Consider the following 16236-nt stretch of genomic DNA (forward strand, 5'->3'; position numbering starts at 1 on the left):
GGTCAATTTTACAACTTTTAGTTACAGGCACCTGAATGATCTCCGTGTCCCTTTCTCTCGCCGTTCCTTTTTTCCGTTTGGGCCGTTCAAGGTTATTTGACTATGTCTTGGCTTTTACTCTCCTATATTCCTTAGAAAAGCTAAAGGTGCTTTTAAAGAATTAATAATACCGTTCTAGCAAGGTTGCAAGAAATAGTAATACTGTACTGTATAGTCAAGTTGCCAAGCAGCCCTACTCATGCCGATCAGTGATGCCATATACAACTAGCCACTAGGGGGCGGCATTGTACTTCGCTCTACGTTAAAGGCTTTTCATTGGACAAACAGGGAAGCCGCGTCCAATTAAATAAAAGCTTAGGTCCTACCGCCTCTTCGGTGACCACAAATCACGTGGGTGGGGCCGAGCGTATAAAACTGCCTCGTTCCACCAATCGGAAGCAGCGTGGGCATCAGTGGGCGGGGCTATTGAGAGGTTTGGATTTGTGGCGGGCCCAAAATGGCGACTGAGGCGGCTGAGGGGGTGGGTACCGCTGACGGGGAGAAGGAGGCCGACGCTGCTGTTGCTGCTGCTGAGCCTCCGAGCAACCCCAGCCGGGAGCAGCTCCTGGACTACATCGTCGACGTTTCCTTGCGGAAGATTGTGGAAACGGGCAGGTAAGGCTTGGCAAAAGCGGGAGAAGGCAATTCTCGCGATAGTTGGCTTGGTGTTATGGGGAGAAGGAAGCCTCGCGAGATCTAGTGGGGAAGGTCCCACGAGAGTTGTTTGCGCGGAATTCGCTAACTCTTGAAGTTGGCTGGGGCTGATGGGAATTGTAGTCAGCCTGGAGGGAGCCAGGCTGTGGAAAGACGGAAGGATGCTCTGAGCAGAAAAGAGGCTGGGATGCCCTAAAGCAAAGTCGAGCAGAAAGCCTCTTCCAGCGCTCTTTGACATGTAAAAAAAACAACAACAAAAAACTGTTGCCATATCACTAGAATATATCAAAGCTGTTTACAACGGTAAAAATAAGATAAAGCATGAAATAAAAGCACAAACAGTTAAAAACAAAGACCAGTAACTCATTGTGGGTGGTGTACTCTCCACAGGCCTGGTGGAATAAAAAAGTTTTCAGCATTCATTTAAAAACCAGGCACAGAGGGCACCTCCCTGGAATGTTTTTGTTCACAGGATGAGGTACAACAGAAAGGTTAGTGTTAAATGAGTACAATGGCAACACAAACGATGTTGTCATGAGCTTAGATTAGTTTTTTAAGGGCTTGATAAGCGCTATGGGGAGGGTCTCCTTTAATGGAACTTCATGGTCTGAGGTGATGCTGCTGTGTCAAACTTTTTTCTGTTAAAAGTCTGGAGTTGCCACCCAGTCCAATTCTCTTTTCTGGTGAGGAAGAAGTATAACATGAAAAATTACGAATATGGTGTGTGTTTTTGATTTAGAAAAATGGAAATGTTTCGAATATAAACACCGTAAATGTTTAAAACATATTAATCTGTAATATTGAATCATGCAACATCAACTATATCCTGCTTGGATAAACATGAAAATTAGGTATCTTTCTTGCCTAAAATCCTATTTTAGCAGTGAAAAGAAAAGGAAGGAGAGGACAAAAAAGAGCAAGAATATATAGAAATGAGTACTTGATTATGCATCCTAGTGCATAGATAATAGAAACAATGTGCAGGGGTTTTAAAATGTTAATGGCATTTTCTTTCTCTACCTATAGCTACCATAGGTTTGCGAAGTGTTACAGTCGTCTTTACAAAGTGCAACCTGAACTCACCAAGTGTGTTTACAATCAGTTTATCACCCACCTGCAAACCTCCTTTCGGGTAAGGGCCAAGGAAAAGCACAAAACCCTTCCTTATAGGTTCCAGTGCAGCCTGCAGTTCTTGTTTTTCAGGAAATGGTGGAGATTTCTCATTTTAAATAAATAGTAAACCTGGAAGGACTGAACTCTTCATTCACCAGCTTGATGGTTCAGTCCTGCATATGTGATGTGACTAGACTGCAACATAGTAAATAGCAGCTGATATTACCGTGAAAACAGGATGACTGTGAGTGTGCGAAGTCCAGTGAGAGAATGGTAATGAAGTTCATATTCATGCCACATTATCTGCTACAGGGAGGGAGACCTTGTTGTGAAAAGTTGTTAAACGTTATTGATGATTGAAAACCTCTTGCAGTCTTGGCCTTAGATATGTCAAAGGCCTTTTAATGTTTGAGGTGGGATTATTTGTTGGCTGTGCTTAAAAGGCTGCAGTTTGTCCCTAATTTTTAAAGAATATTAAATAAAATCTCTTTCAAAGCTACAGCCACAACTAGAATAAAAAGTTTGGATTCGGGTCCTGCGTGTGTGTCCAACGCATGAACCTTCGGCAGTACATCTCAGAGAGGCATCAGATGTTACAGGTGTAAAAATTAAACTCAATACTACATTCTCAGATTATATGTAGAGATTGTGTGTCTTGGTTTTTTTGTGCAGGAGGAGATCCTGGACCTGAAGGAAGAAGGGAATCTCAGTGTGCTCTTTAAATCACTAGATGAACTTGTGGAAGAAGCAAAGAAAAGGAGTACCCCTGCATGGTAAGACGTGACTCCCTTGGCATAAGAACTGCCTGGCTGGGTTGACTCTGAGGTCTGTCTTGTCAGGCAGCCTCTTTTCACAGCAGCCATTTAGATAGAGCTGGGAAGCAGAGGGAGAGGGCAACTTCACACACACACCCTCTGCCTTCAACCTTTGGTTGTTTGGGGTCTGGTAGACGGCCTCTACACACATTTCACACATGACAGCTAGAGGTCATGGAATTGTAGAGTTGGAAGTGACCCAAAGGGGTACCCTAACCCCATGCAGTGCAGGAATCTCTGAACACAATCCCCCATCCAATTGAAAACCATACCATACCCTGCTTAGCTTTGCAAATGCGCTAGCAATTTTATTGCTGCTTCACTGATGGGGACTGAGCAGCTAGGGACCTCCTACATGAAAAGCTAGGCTGCAGCCCCTTCTGTGATAAGGCACAGACTACACCCGTGGCAGCAGCAGTGTTTTGTCAGTACTTCTGCAGCAGTGTGCAGATGTTGCACATATCAACAGGCACATTCTAAAAGCTGGTAACTTCAATGCTTTCCTATATTGCCTGCCTCTAAGTTCATTCCTTGTTCCTCTAATGCAGACCGAGGGCCACTCCCCCTTCTGTGAAGCATTCGGGAGCCACATGCCCACGTTGGGCAGGGCCAGAGGCAAAAGCATGAGGAGGAACAAACGTAAAGTTTACATTTGTCCAATAGGCTTGTTCTACTCACAGCACTTGAGAGGGATGGCAAGTGGGACTGGTGAGGCGTGTGCCCTGAGGAGGGTCTCGAGGACCAGGAGGGAGGGGGCATATTTGGCCTCTGGGCCTGAGATTGCCCATCCCTCTTGTTAACGCCTTCATTGAATTCAGGCGTCCCAGTGGAATCCCAGAGGAAGACGTCTACAGTGCTGTTGTGCCGTACCTTCTGAAGCAGCGCAGATTCCTACAAAAGGCCATAAAAGAAAAGGAAGAGGCGAACTCGCAGTTGGCTGAAGCAGTGCTGGCTGGTCGGAAGAGAATTGCAGACCTGCAGGAGGAGATCAGAAAGAGCAAGGAAGAGTGGCAGGTAAGTGGAGCCTCGCAGGTAGCATGCCCATCTGTGCAGCAGGATAATTTGCCTGGGGTGCATCAACAGCCTGGAAGGAGAAGAGAAATGTACCCTCCTCCCCACACTTGTCTTCAAACACTGATGAGAAACATTCAGTCAGGTGGAATCCTTGCTGAATGAATGTGTTGTTCTCAGTTGGCTTAATGGGTAAAAGAAGGAGCCAACCAAGACTTCTCCAGGAAAGGAGTCATAGAATTGAGTCCCACAACCTGAATTCTCTGACCAAAAATGCATTATCACACGTCCCTGCCAATTGTACCACTAAAGGCAATGGGACACAAAGTTAGGCCTGAGATGGGTGGCAGGTTCACAGGAGATGAGATGATCCTTTAAGAATCACAGTCCTACACTACGTAGGGCCACTGTGGCAAGAGGAGTCTTCATGAGTAATCTCGTATACAGGACTCATTCTCCAAATGCAGATCTTTTGTAACCAAAATAGTACCATCCACACACAAAGATGGAGGCAACTGGCTGATTTGGAGCAAATTTACAAAGTTACAAATTTTCAGAAGGAAAAAGAAACCATAATGAGAACAGAGCATGCTCAGTGTGTCATGGAACACAGAATGATCGTGGGGAGGAGGAGGAAATGGGTGGAGTGGAGTGTCCTGGAAAAGGGCTTAGCTGGCTGGCTGGAAGACTGCACACTTACACACTGCAACATTTTGTTGTGGGTTTGCTTGTAAAAGCAGAATCTGGTCACAGCATTTTGTACCAGCTCAAGTTTTTGAACATTTAAAGGATCACCCTGCTGGGGGGGGACCAAAGCCACAACAAAACTGCCCTCAGACCCTTCCCGGAACCTAGAAGGAAGCATTTTTACCCTGTTAAGGAGTCAAAAAGGATCCCTGAGAAGCTTACATAAGATCATTAAGAAGGCAGCCCTTGCCTGCGGACTTACAATCTAACAGAGGCAATACAAATGGGAAAGAGGTATGTTGAAAGACTGTTCTTGCTAGCATTTAATGATTTTTACTTCTTCCCTTCCAGGCAGTTGCTCGAGAAGGTCAGCAGATCGTGAGCAGCCTTGATGAGCTTTAGCAAGGAAGCAAAGCCTTGCTGGCTCCTCACGAATGGAGCCCCAACTGAAAAGGTGCTTTGGAAGACTAGGATTCCCAGCCCAGGACTTGTGTAGGCTCTGAGCTAGAACCAACAGGCCTCACAAGTCTACTGCAGTGTGAGACTCACTGGTTTCCAATTCTTGCAGAGTGTTGCTTTCACAATCCTGCCGCTGGACTATTAAAAAAGTCTTTGCTGTGTGTTTGGGACCTAGACTATATGACCACACCCTGGACTGTGCAAGCCGGGGGGGGGGTCTTTTTGCAGCTGCTTGACCCTTCCTTTTCCCTTGGTCAAGGTGCATTTGAGCCCTTGAAATCCTCATCAGGAAACTGAGACGGAGGTCATTTCCCACTGCAATATTCTCCCAGATTTTATTGCATCTCAGTCATTCTCTTTTCTTTCTGTAAGTTGCTTCCCTGCTTATGTTCCTACTTAACACTTCTCAAAAACTCGCATCTACATCTTGTCCACAATGAAGCTCAGCCACTGGTGAGTCAACGGTAAGGTTGCCACAAAACAGCTCATGTTCACAGCAGAATCATTGGGGTGTTTGGGGGTGACCTAAGCAGCAGCACCTCCTCTTTCTTAGTTTGAAGGAAGCAAACATTTGTTAATTACTGATGTATAAAGTAAGTACAACCAAACCTCTCCTATGAAATACTCTTTGTGTGTGTGTGTGTGTGTGTGTGTGTGTGTGTGTGTGTGTGCATGTAACTTTTGAAGCAGATTAGAACTGCATTAAAGTATTGCTACAATTTCTGCCGTGCATTTCTTTAACACAAATATTGCCATCTGCCCAAGCTGGAGTTGCAGTGAATTATGCAACATATTTCTGCTGTGACTGAGCTGAGTCTTCCCCGTCGCTGAGTGGTGGGCAAGATGGGCCTTTAGCCTGATCCAGCTGGGCTTTGCTTAGGTTGAGTTGTAGCAGCAGTCAGAGTGCGTAGAAATCTGCTTTATGCGCCACCCATTTTCTTCTGGGGAAATTCTTGGTTGCCAGCCCCCTGCAATGCGAATGTGCTGGGTATGCTTTGGGCATGCTTTGCTTAAAGATAAAGGGACCCCTGACCATTAGGTCCAGTCGTGACCGTCTCTGGGGTTGCAGCACTCATCTCACTTTATTGGCCAAGGGAGCCGGCGTACAGTTTCCGGGTCATGTGGCCAGCATGACTAAGCCGCTTCTGGCGAACCAGAGCAGTGCATGGAAACGCCATTTACCTTCCCGCCAGAGCGGTACCTATTTATCTACTTGCACTTTGACATGCTTTCGAACTGCTAGGTTGGCAGGAGCAGGGACCGAGCAACGGGAGCTCACCCCGTCGCGGGGATTCGAACCACCGACCTTCTGATTGGCAAGTCCTAGGCTCTGTGGTTTAACCCACAGCACCACCCACGTCCCACTATGCTTTGCTTACCAGTGGGCTAAAAGCAAGGCCTATTTGAATGTGTGTTAAATAGGACCCACAATGCACTGCAACAGGCAGGACTTCCGTGGCAGAACTGATCAGGTTTCTCAATAACACATCCATACAGAAAGGGTTTCCCGGAGCGATGGAATACCAGTCCCCTGAGGCTAGAGGAGGGTGTGTCTCTATTATACATGCCAGCATCTGCTCCCAATTAGATACAATGTTTGTGTTTGGATGTAAAGTCAACCCAGTTACCCATATTTTTCTTGTATAAACATGGGTTCCTTGATTACACTGTAAATATAGAGTGGGATGCCAAGCAGTGCTTGTTGTTTGGCTTGCGCCACGTTCCCTGTGGCCAGCGTGGGATGTCTAGGAGAGGTCTTGGCTGCCTCGAGTCAGCCTCATCTTTTCCAGATGCAGTTCCAGGAGCCGGGGAGCAACTGGGAACTCAGGAACCAGCACGTAGGATGTGAGGAGTGCTGAAAACTTAAAGTTTCCTGTAGAATGCCACAAACTTGGAGGCTTGTCATTGCAAACAAACTGCAGGGCAACCGGTTCACTGCTGGCTGGCATTCCATCTCATGCTGGCTTGTTTATAGCCAGGGCTCTTGGCTCTTGCTAGAATTTTGCCTCCAGGCCAAGCATATTTGGCTCCAAAGGTAGCTGAATTTTGTGACACGTATACATTATGCAAGCTTTAATATATTTTTCCTATAACTTGTATTTGCTAGTCAGGGGAAGGGGGACGGCAGCAGATCCCCCCCCCCCCGCAACAATACCCAGCGATCCCTGACTTCTGAGATTTTAGCAAGCACATTTCAAGGGTCCATTCTAGCCATAATAACTAGAACACAGATGGGGAACTTGCAGTTCTTATGATGCTGCTGGACTCCAACTCCCACTGTCCTCAACCAACATGCTGAATTGTCAGGGATGATAGGAGTTGTAGTCACCAACATCTGGAGGGTCACAGGCTCCCTGTGCCTGGTTTAGAAGCTTGATATTTAGAATTTCAGGCATCTGTTCTAAGCATAAGGTCTAGCTGTAAAATATTGAGGCGTAAGCAGAATGCAGTTCTTACCTCTCTGGGTGAGATGGGGGGACTATTGGGAAATCTTCTTAAGACAAGCTGCTGCTTCTTGGCTTCAATGCACCGGAAAAATCCTGTCTGCATTTCAGGGATAATACTGATCTTATGGGCCTCTTGAAATGCTTGTGGAATGTAGGAAGCATGCCATTTGTGCATCCAGCTGATTATTGCAACTTCTCTTCAGAGTTCCCCGCAGGGCTCTCCTGGAGATGCCAGGAATTGAACCTGGAACCTTCTGCATGCAAAGCAGGTGCTCTGCCGCTAAGCTATGGCCCTTCCCATGGTGGGATGTGCAGTGTTTTCAGCATTCTGAAGCATTGCATAAATGCAAAAACTATTTATTTTTAGGAGATTAGAATTCCATGCTGTTTGCCCCATCCCAGTGTTGTGACTGCCTGGTTTTGGAGCAGAATAGGGGTGGCCTTTCATAGCCCCAAAGCAACATTAATCCAATACAACGTGGCACTGGAGAGAGCCTGCTTTCTTGGCATGGTTCTCTTCCCATGCGTCTGCTAGCGATTTGCATCCAGGGCAAGTGAGGGCAAAATACCCCGTCCCATTTCCTCTCCCCAGATCTGGAGGCCATCCTGGGGCTTTGGAGCTCAGCAATGTGGCCTGCTGTGATCGGATGAGGGAAAAGAAAGAGCCAAGGGCAAATTAAATCTTTAAGTTTCTTTTTGGCCCTGAACACATCCGCATGGAAAGGAAAACCCCACAAATCTCTGTGGGTAAATTACAGGCTTACAGGCTGTTTCCTCCTCTGCCCCTGGTTGCGAGTTGCTCTTGCCTCAGAGCCAGATCTCCTTTCTTCAGGGGCAGATTTCTTTAAGGGTGAGACTTCCGTGTCACAAAAAGAGCATGGAAAACGAAGATGACTGCCTGTGCGCCTATTTCCTAGGTCTGGGCTCTGCTTGCAAGCTGCTGTTATTGCCCCCGACTTTATGTAGGTAGCCCTCCTAAGCCAGCTCCTAGACCCTCCAACCATCTTTCCCAGGCATTGAATGTGGTCCTCCAAGCATCTCTTTCCAGCCTCCTGGACTCCCCAGACCATGCCCATCACTTGCCCCTGCTCTACATTCTCCTTAAGTGCTTTTTTTTGCCTGGCTGGGATGTGATCTTAATGACTGCAGCCTCCTGTTGTCTCACCTTCATTCCCTCACATCCACCCAGTGCTCTGCTGCCAAAATTATTCACCTCCTTGTTACTTTGATGATGCCATGCTCTCCCCACCCTTAATTCCTTACACTGGTTTTGTGTCTGCTCCTGGAACCTTTGGAACCCTCTGTGCCTCCCTATTTCTGTGTTTATTTCTAGAGAGGTCCCATCCTGTGACCCTCACTCATCTATTGCCGCCGCCCTCCGTCATTGAAAATCCCTTGTTTCCTCAAATGACTCCATCCATTTCCTCTCACTGCCTCTTATGCCTGGAACTCCCTCCTGGAACATCTTTGTGTGACCACCTCCCTTATTTCCTTTCAAAGCCCCTTCTCCAAATTTACCTTTTCCAGGAAGCCTTTGGCTCATCCACACCTTGGTCCCTAACCCTTTGGCCAATCCAAAGTACATGCAATTGAAACAGCCACATATGCCTCCCCTGCCTCCATTGTGTGCCTCCATTCTCCCCTTGCTCTGTTGGTTGTTTCTTGTGTCTGTTTTAGATTGTAAGCCCTTGGGGCAAGGACCTGGCCTTCCTGTTATTTGTAAAGTACCATGGTGCTAAGAAGAATAGAATTGGATTATAGGAAGTTACGTGAATAGAAACATCCAAATGCTTCGGCACCATTTTACCTCCCAAACTAATTGTCTCTTGCTTATATCTGCCTTGCGACAGCCCTTAAAGATCATGAAGTAGAGATTAAGACAGTGAGAGTGGTATGTCTAAATCCACCTTCTGTGCAGTGCTCAGATTGCAGAGAGGAAGAGGGCCTCAAACCCACAAGCCCTTGTTGTTTAGTCGTTTAGTCGTGTCCGACTCTTCGTGACCCCATGGACCGGAGCACGCCAGGCACTTCTGTCTTCCACTGCCTCCCGCAGTTTGATCAAACTCATGCTGGTAGCTTCAAGAACACCATCCAACCATCTCGTCCTCTGTCGTCCCCTTCTCCTTGTGCCCTCCATCTTTCCCAACATCAGGGTCTTTTCCAGGGAGTCTTCTCTTCTCATGAGGTGGCCAAAGTATTGGAGCCTCAGCTTCACGATCTGTCCTTCCAGTGAGCACTCAGGGCTGATTTCCTTAAGAATGGATACGTTTGATCTTCTTGCAGTCCATGGGACTCTCAAGAGTCTCCTCCAGCACCATAATTCAAAAGCATCAATTCTTCGGCGATCAGCCTTCTTTATGGTCCAGCTCTCACTTCCATACATCACTACTGGGAAAACCATAGCTTTTACTATACGGACCTTTGTTGGCAAGGTGATGTCTCTGCTTTTTAAGATGTTGTCTAGGTTTGCCATCGCCTTTCTCCCAAGGAGCAGGCGTCTTTTAATTTCGTGACTGCTGTCGCCATCTGCAGTGATCATGGAGCCCAAGAAAGTAAAATCTCTTACTGCCTCCATTTCTTCCCCTTCTATTTGCCAGGAGGTGATGGGACCAGTGGCCATGATCTTCGTTTTTTTGATGTTGAGCTTCAGACCATATTTTGCGCTCTCCTCTTTCACCCTCAATAAAAGGTTCTTTAATTCCTCCTTACTTTCTGCCATCAAGGTTGTGTCATCTGCATATCTGAGGTTATTGATATTTCTTCTGGCTATCTTAATTCCGGCTTCGGATTCATCCAGCCTAGCCTTTCACATGATGAATTCTGCATATAAGTTAAATAAGCAGGGAGACAATATACAGCCTTGTCGGACTCCTTTCCCAATTTTGAACCAATCAGTTGTTCCATATCCAGTTCTAACTGTAGCTTCTTGTCCCACATAGAGATTTCTTAGGAGACAGATGAGGTGATCAGGCACTCCCATTTCTTTAAGAACTTGCCATAGTTTGCTGTGGTCGACACAGTCAAAGGCTTTTGCATAGTCAATGAAGCAGAAGTAGATGTCTTTCTGGAACTCTCTAGCTTTCTCCATAATCCAGCGCATGTTTGCAATTTGGTCTCTGGTTCCTCTGCCTCTTCGAAATCCAGCTTGCACTTCTGGGAGTTCTCAGTCCACATACTGCTTGAGCCTTCCTTGTAGAATTTTAAGCATAACCTTGCTAGCGTGTGAAATGAGTGCAATTGTGCGGTAGTTGGAGCATTCTTTGGCACTGCCCTTCTTTGGGATTGGGATGTAGACTGATCTTCTCCAATCCTCTGGCCACTGCTGAGTTTTCCAAACTTGCTGGCATATTGAGTGTAGCACCTTAACAGCATCATCTTTTACAATTTTAAATAGTTCAGCTGGAATACCATCACTTCCACTGGCCTTGTTATTTGCAGTGCTTTCTAAGGCCCATTTGACCGTATCTCTAACCATATCTTGTAAAACCTACAGCTTAAGCAGGAGGCTGGCTTCACTGCCATTCACAAACTCTTAGTGAGTTCATAGCAGGGGCAAGATTCAGTCTGGGGACTTTCCTGATGCATTGCACTGTCTCTTAACCAAAAACCTTTTATGGGAATAATAATTGGAGGCATGTGAATTGCTGACCAAAGCGACAGCTGAAGAGGAGCTTCGCTGCTTGCACCTGAGCTGCTGCAGCACACCAGGAGGTCAAATCTTCGATCCACACACTGCATTTAAAGCTTATTCAGCGTAAAACACACAGAAGCATAGAATTTTAGAGTTGGACAAGACCCTGAGGATCATCTAGTCCAACTCCCTGCAATTCAGGAATATGCAGCTGTCCCTTACTGGGATCAAACCTGCAACCTGGGCGCTATCAGCACTGCTTTCTAACCAACTGAGCTATCCAGGCTGACTTCCCACAAAGAATCCTGGGTTCTGTAGTTTATTATGGGTGCTAGAAATTGGTAACTCTATGAGGAAGGAAACTACACTTCCCAGGATTATTTGGAGGGGAGTCATGTGCTTTAAATTTGTTTCGAATATGCTTTCCAATATATATTGCGTCCCCAGTCTGCTTTGATTTGAAACCTTTAGCCACCCAACAGCATGAAATCTAGGTAGCTGCCTTCCTTCCTGAGCTTTGGGTCCCCAAAACACCCCAACTCCCAGTGCTGCAAAAGCATCACGGCTTCCCAGTCTGACTGTGGCGTCCATCCTGCCCTGCCCCTTGCAGGCCAGTGAGCTTGCCTTCTCCAGATGATGTCCTTGCCCCCCAAACCACAATTACTGCTTGGACTTGGCAGCCTTCCTGCCCAGCAGATGGGCTCCAAAATAGACCTGGCTTCCTGCCCCTTCTGAGGTTGGAGCGAGGAGGAAGGAGGAGGTCCTGTGGACTGTCCCTCCTGCCAAGTGGGCTGGGGGGGCTGGGGGCTGCCAGAACAGTATAAATCAGGAGCAGAGACCCAGGAAGGGCACTGCAAGAAGCAACTGGAGGAAGGAAGCAAGCAAGCATCTCCAGACCTTTAGAGAACATCTCCCCACTAGCAAACAGCATCAATCAAGATGAACAAGTTGATTCTGGTGAGCTTCCTGGCAGTGGCCACTCTCTGCCTTTGCCAAGCAGGTAAGTGGCCAAACCATCTCTGGGTTATGATTCTCTATGTGGCCGCAGATGGGGTTGCAGGTGCCATCGAAGTCCAGTCTTCTCAATGCACCTACATGTGAGCAAAGCTAAATGTTTAGACGAGAAATCACAGTTTTAAGATGGTGAGTATTTCCAGAGTGTGCCAGCTTTTTCAACAAAAAGAATAACCGTCAGGACCCAGAGATGCCAACATCACTTCAGATTCATTTCTGCCTTCAAAGCTGACCCACCGTTTCTCTTCCCCCCACCCCCCTCCATGCCAGTGGTGGTGTAGTGTTTAGAGTGTCAGACTAGAACCTGGGAGACCAGGGTTCAAATCCCCACTCAGCCATGAAGCCCCCTGGGTGACTTTAGGTCAGCCACCATCTCTCTGCCTAACCTACCTCACAGGGTTGTTGGGCAGAAGTGTGTACATCACTTCAAGCTCTTTGGAGGAACGGTAGGGTATACATAAAATAGATAAAGGTTACTATCATTCCTGACCCTTCCCTTGGCTGCAGTTTCAGCAGGCATTTCCTCTGTACTGACCAAGCTTATCTCGGTCTCAAGCATGACATTGTTACATTGAAAGCTGAAGTTCTTAGGAAGTGCTCAAGCCCAAACCGTGCCCTTGGGTGACAGGCATTACCACCGTTCCCTGATGCCTCACTTGGCCAAGGGGCAAGTAGCCTTTTGCTCACAGCAGTTGCCCTTCTCCTTTTCCAGATGACTCTGCCCCCTCCAACAGTGCCAACGACTCACCCAGCTCTGAAGGTCAGTTTATCTCCACTTTTATTCCTTTCTTGCTTTTTTATTTTTAGATAATTGCTTCAAAAAGACTTATATCTGTAGAAGTGACCTAGGTTTGCAAACCTGTAAAATTTGAGGGGGGTGAGGGGGGGATAGAGGGAAGGCGGGAGAGCTGTAGCTGAGTGGTGATGTGTTTTGCATACAGAAGGTCTCAGGTTCAATTGCCCACATCTTCAACTAGAGCTGGGTGGGAGAAGGCTATCAAAAGCCCTGGAGAGCCACTGCTTATCAGTGTAGACCAGAGCTTTCCAAACTGTGTGTCGCGACACGTTAATGTGTCGGCTGCAGTGTGTCGCACAAACACTCCCCGCACTCCTTCCAGGGCTGGAAAGGGGTTTGTTTAACCTCAATTTTGCTAGTAAAACTGAATTACTCTGTCGTGAAATGTTGCATATCCAAAAAGTGTGCCCCCAACTTGAAAAGTCTGGATAGCTCTGGTGTAGACAATACTGAGCTAGATGGACCACAGCAGCTTCTTATGTTTCTAAAAGTATGGAAATCTCTCTTCTCCCTTTCTGTTCCACAATGAGGGCTAGAATCATGTTGCTTTTAAAAATGAAAACGGAGACTGTCAGGATCCTTGGTTTTGCTCCTGAGCCACAAGCCCTACTGATAGCAGGGAGGAGGCAGCGCTGTTGATAAAATATGCGACTTTTCCTCTTGCAGCTTTTGTCTCCAGGCGCGTCAGTGCTCAAGTAGTGAAGAGACACAAGAGGAACTATAACAGGTAAAGATAAATGTGCAACTTGTCATGAGCTAGAAATCTGGGGTGGGGGTGGGCTTCCTAGTGGTTTTGAGGATGCCTCCAGGGGGTCCCAAACATTGGATGGAGGAGAATAGTTACTCAGGTAATGTCAGCACAGGGCTCTGTAAAGCAGCTGTTACTCTCTCTGCTGCAAGGATTGGCTGGATGCATCAAATGTGCATTCCAGTGTGATGGAGAAACAGAACCCAGGGGAAGAGTATGCATATGAAGAGGTGGGACTATGCAGATTGGAGGGGAGGACTAAATGGTGGGAAATGGAACAAGGGGTAGATTTAGCTCCTATCCCTACAGTGTCAGCTCACCTTGCAGCTCTTTGCTTTCTCTGACACAATTGTTCCTATTCACTCCTCTGGGGGAAAAGTGTAACTTTGCAATTAATGCAAAATCTTCGGCCCCCGCCCTGGCATCTAGTGGAGGCGAAGAAATTTATTTCCATTGGTGCTTAAAAGTGGACCTACTTTCTGGAAAAAAGCTGTCTTTTGAAATGCGCACTTCTTCAAATTTTGTAATGCAGTCCTCCATCCAATTAGTTAGTGAATTAATTTCATTAATTTGAATTTATAGGCTGCTTGCTTTTAAGGGGGGGAAAACCCTCAAAGCAGCTTACCTAACAAATAAAAACAATAAAATTACCAATAAAAAATAGTCAAATCCAGCTATTCAAAACAATGTAAAATCTATGATAAGCTAAAAAACAGATTAAAAGACATGTCAAGGTTCTACATATCTGGAGAGGCTTGCCCGAAGAAAAATGTTTGTAGCAGGCACTGAAGAGAGTGCAGTGGAGGAACCTGTCTGAAGTAAAAAAAGGCAGGGCGTTCCAGAGTGCAGTGTAATGTGTACAAAATGCATATACTAGGGTAAAAGTGTGCATAATCATTACGCTAGGTTTTTGCAAATGTTTTGCAAAAATGTATACTGGGCAAAATTAGGAGAAATTTTACAATGAACGTTGAAGATTTTTAATGGGGATTTTTGCATTAAGAAATGTGTATCTTGCTAAGTTAAAGTTTTGTATACGTGGATATCCTTTGGCATACTGAGAACATTTTGATATAGCCCAAAAATAGCTGCTAAATGCTCCAACCATGGCTGTTGCTCCCTGGCAGGTTCTACAACGCTCGTGCTGCCCCAACCCCAGACCCCCTTGAGCCTCTGCGAGAGGTTTGTGAGCTGAACCCCGACTGCGACGAGCTGGCTGACCACATCGGCTTCCAAGAAGCTTACAGGAGATTCTATGGGCCAGTATAGAGACCCTGCTCAAATTCCGCCCAGTGTGTGGGACAGAAAAGAGGAGAGTCCCGCTCAGAGACCAGCGTCTGGGGGGAGGGATCTACTCGCTTTGGTGCTACACAGTCCTTGTCTCTTAAGATCCACAGCAGGATCCATGCCTTGAAATACCCTGAGCAGATACGGCTTGTAACTACTGTGCCTTTGCTTTCTGGCTGCCTCTGTAATATGCTTGCTTAAAAATTGGTGTTCTATGAAGAAAATATTAAATAATTTAAAAACATAAGCACACTTCTTTTCTTTCACTGAGCTATGTACATGATATGCTTTTTTGGTGCTACATGGTGCTGTCCTATGCAGTTCTGTAGCTTTCCCCAAACTGGTGAGCTGCAGAATTTTGGACTACAACTCCCAACAACCCCAGCACTGTACACTGGGGCTGATGGGAGCTGAGGTGCAAAACTTCTGCAGGACCCAAGTTTGGGGGAAGTTGTAAGCTGCACTGAGATATTCTGGTGGTGGTAATGGTTAGATGAGAGTTGGAGGAGGCTGCCACTGGCTGACTTGGTTACATAGATCTTAAATAAGGGCATAAATACAGCCTGAGCATAGGATGGAGAGGCTCACAGCATCTGCATTCCCATTGATTTTATTCCCCCACTGGGTTCCCAGGGAAGCCCCAAATCACAGATTTGGGTCCAGCACAGAGCAGACATGCCTCTGTGTGCGCAGCTTCCAGGATCAGCCAAAACTCACCCAAACACAGCCCTGCTTTGCCTATTGTTCTCTCCTTGGATGACATAGCAGCCAGCCAGGTGAAGTGGGAAAAGACCCAACCATTTGTCTCTATGGCAACAGGGATAACCTTTTAAAGATGCTGATGATGGGTATGTATCTAAGGCCATTACCTTAACAAAGGAAATGGTTTGCTTTGGGGGTTCTGGTTTTCTTTTACACATTCTAGCTTCATGTACGCCTGGAAGGGATGCGTGGGTATAATCTAGACTGACCCCCTTTCTATAACAATCTAATACACTGAGGCCAGCACTTAGCATTGTAGTTTGCGGGTGGTCAGTGCACAGCATAAACAATGAATTGTTCAAATCTTTACACCAAAGATAGACAACCTCTTTTCATCATTTTCCCTTCTGGGTAGCCTAGCAGGGGCTGAATTCTGGTGATGGGTGGAGCTAGAGTTCAGATGATAGGCAGAGCCAGAATCAAAAGTGTTCCCTGTTTCCTTATAGGGACTGTTTTTCACCATGGTCATATGAGAATTCCGAATCCTTTGCAGGTCTCCCCAGAAATCAGTCCCATTGGGTTTCATGGAGTTACTCTCAAGCCAGTAGAGGGCATTTGCTAGAAAGCAAATGAAAGTACTTGTCTTCTGACTCTAGGGTACTATGCACACCCACACACCCACAAAAAACAGAAAGCTACCAATTTGTTCTCTCATACAGCCAGTGGCGTAGCAAGGTCAGGTGGTACCCGGTGCGAAAAATTTCTTGTCACTCCCCCCCCCCCCGAAATGAAATTATTAAAAGAAGGAAAAATAAGAAACTTACAGTTGCAAG

The 16236-nt window shown here is 46.4% G+C and overlaps 2 protein-coding genes and 1 long non-coding RNA gene across 3 annotated transcripts; 2 read left to right on the top strand and 1 right to left on the bottom strand.

The window, feature by feature from the left end:
* The first annotated feature begins 463 nt into the window (after positions 1 to 463).
* PMF1 (polyamine modulated factor 1) lies at positions 464 to 5497 on the top strand. The gene is made up of 5 exons (XM_083590695.1): positions 464 to 654; positions 1720 to 1825; positions 2479 to 2579; positions 3440 to 3635; positions 4671 to 5497. The coding sequence occupies exons 1-5, from the start codon at positions 497 to 499 to the stop codon at positions 4719 to 4721; spliced, it is 612 nt and encodes a 203-aa protein (XP_083446821.1). The 5' UTR covers positions 464 to 496; the 3' UTR covers positions 4722 to 5497.
* On the bottom strand, positions 4996 to 9181 carry LOC310751462. The gene is made up of 2 exons (XR_014542524.1): positions 6137 to 9181; positions 4996 to 5771 (listed from the first exon to the last, which is right to left on the bottom strand). It is a non-coding gene; the product is annotated as an uncharacterized lncRNA (long non-coding RNA).
* Positions 9182 to 11671: 2490 nt separating this feature from the next.
* Positions 11672 to 14948, top strand: BGLAP (bone gamma-carboxyglutamate protein). Its single transcript, XM_083590751.1, has 4 exons — positions 11672 to 11856; positions 12583 to 12630; positions 13333 to 13393; positions 14542 to 14948. The coding sequence occupies exons 1-4, from the start codon at positions 11796 to 11798 to the stop codon at positions 14681 to 14683; spliced, it is 312 nt and encodes a 103-aa protein (XP_083446877.1). The 5' UTR covers positions 11672 to 11795; the 3' UTR covers positions 14684 to 14948.
* Positions 14949 to 16236: the final 1288 nt, after the last annotated feature.

Source organism: Podarcis filfolensis (genome assembly GCF_964270895.1).
Source record: "Podarcis filfolensis genome assembly, chromosome: 16".
NCBI classification, from domain to species: Eukaryota; Metazoa; Chordata; class Lepidosauria; order Squamata; family Lacertidae; genus Podarcis; species Podarcis filfolensis.